At 46.3% G+C, this 1,254-nt stretch overlaps 1 protein-coding gene across 1 annotated transcript; it reads left to right on the top strand.

The window, feature by feature from the left end:
• Positions 1-355: 355 nt before the first annotated feature.
• Positions 356-950, top strand: LOC101903758 (mitochondrial import receptor subunit TOM6 homolog). The gene has a single exon (XM_059887286.1). It carries the CDS (start codon positions 390-392, stop codon positions 612-614), a length of 225 nt encoding a protein of 74 aa, XP_059743269.1. The 5' UTR covers positions 356-389; the 3' UTR covers positions 615-950.
• The last annotated feature ends 304 nt before the right edge of the window (positions 951-1,254 follow it).

The raw sequence follows: 1,254 nt of genomic DNA on the forward strand, positions 1-1,254 counted from the left end.
GGGCTGGATGAAACACAAGCAGGAATCAAGATTGCTGGGAGAAATATCAATCACCTCAGTTATGCAGATGACATCACCCTAATGGCAGAAAGCAAAGAGCCTCTTGATGAAGGTGAAAGAACAGAGTGAAAAAGCTGGCTTAAAACTCAATATTCAAAAAACTAATATCATGGTATCTGGTCCCATCACTTTATGGCAAATAGATGGGGAAAAAGTTGAAATGATGACAGACTTAATTTTCTTGGGATCTAAAGTCACTGTAGACAGTGACTACAGACATGAAATTTAAAGACACTTGCTCCTCGGAATTATGACAGACTTAAACAGTGTATTAAAAAGCAGAGACAGGGTGCGTGGTGAGCGTTCCTACAGAGCGCGGAGGTGCTGCTATGGCTTCGAGTGGGGCCGGCGTGACCGCTGCGGGCTCAGCAAATGAAGCTCCCGAAATTCCAGACAACGTGGAGGACTGGCTTCGGGGCGTCTACCGCTTCGCCACCGACAGGAATGAGTTCCGGAGGAACTTGATTCTCAATTTGGGACTCTTTGCTGCTGGAGTTTGGCTGGCCAGAAATTTGAGTGACATTGACCTAATGGCACCTCAGCCTGGGGTCTAGCCTGTGAAGACACATGGAACCCCTGTGCTGTACTCGACCCCTTCAAAAACAGCCTCCAGTCTGTGACCATCACAAGACTTGCCCTGATGGCGGCTGAAGTTTGATTCAGATGGCACCTTCCCTTCCCTTCCCTGCCTGACTTCCTTTTCTTTGCTGAGTCCACTCAGGACACCCTTCTGTGGTCAACAGGCAGGTCAGCTAAAGTGTTGTCTTCTGTTCTGTAAAATGCTGTACATAGTTCCTAAGTTTCTGCAGGGGATGATCTTTGCTCTTGTCCTGAGGAATAATCTAATGGTATTTTAACAAATAAAGTGTGTAAAAAAAAAAAAAAAAAAAGCAGAGACATCACTTTGCTGACAAAGGTCTGTCTAGTCAAAGTTAAGGTTTTTCCAGTAGTCATGTATGGATGTGAGAGTTGGACCCAGAAGAAAGCTGAGCACAGTCTTTTGGACTCTGTGGGAGAGGGAGAGGGTGGGATGATTTGGGAGAATGGCATTGAAATATGTATAATATCATATATGAAATGAGTCACCAGTCCAGGTTCGATGCATGATACTGGATGCTTGGGGCTGGTGCACTGGGACGACCCAGAGGGATGGTATGGGGAGGGAGGAAGGAGGAGTGTTCAGGATGGGGAACA

The sequence above is a fragment of the Bos taurus genome, chromosome 5, assembly GCF_002263795.3.
Source record: "Bos taurus isolate L1 Dominette 01449 registration number 42190680 breed Hereford chromosome 5, ARS-UCD2.0, whole genome shotgun sequence".
Taxonomy (NCBI): domain Eukaryota; kingdom Metazoa; phylum Chordata; class Mammalia; order Artiodactyla; family Bovidae; genus Bos; species Bos taurus.

Excerpts from the sequence above, each read along its gene's own strand:
- LOC101903758 (XM_059887286.1), top strand. The coding sequence starts at position 390 with ATGGCTTCGAGTGGGGCCGGCGTGACCGCTGCGGGCTCAGCAAATGAA.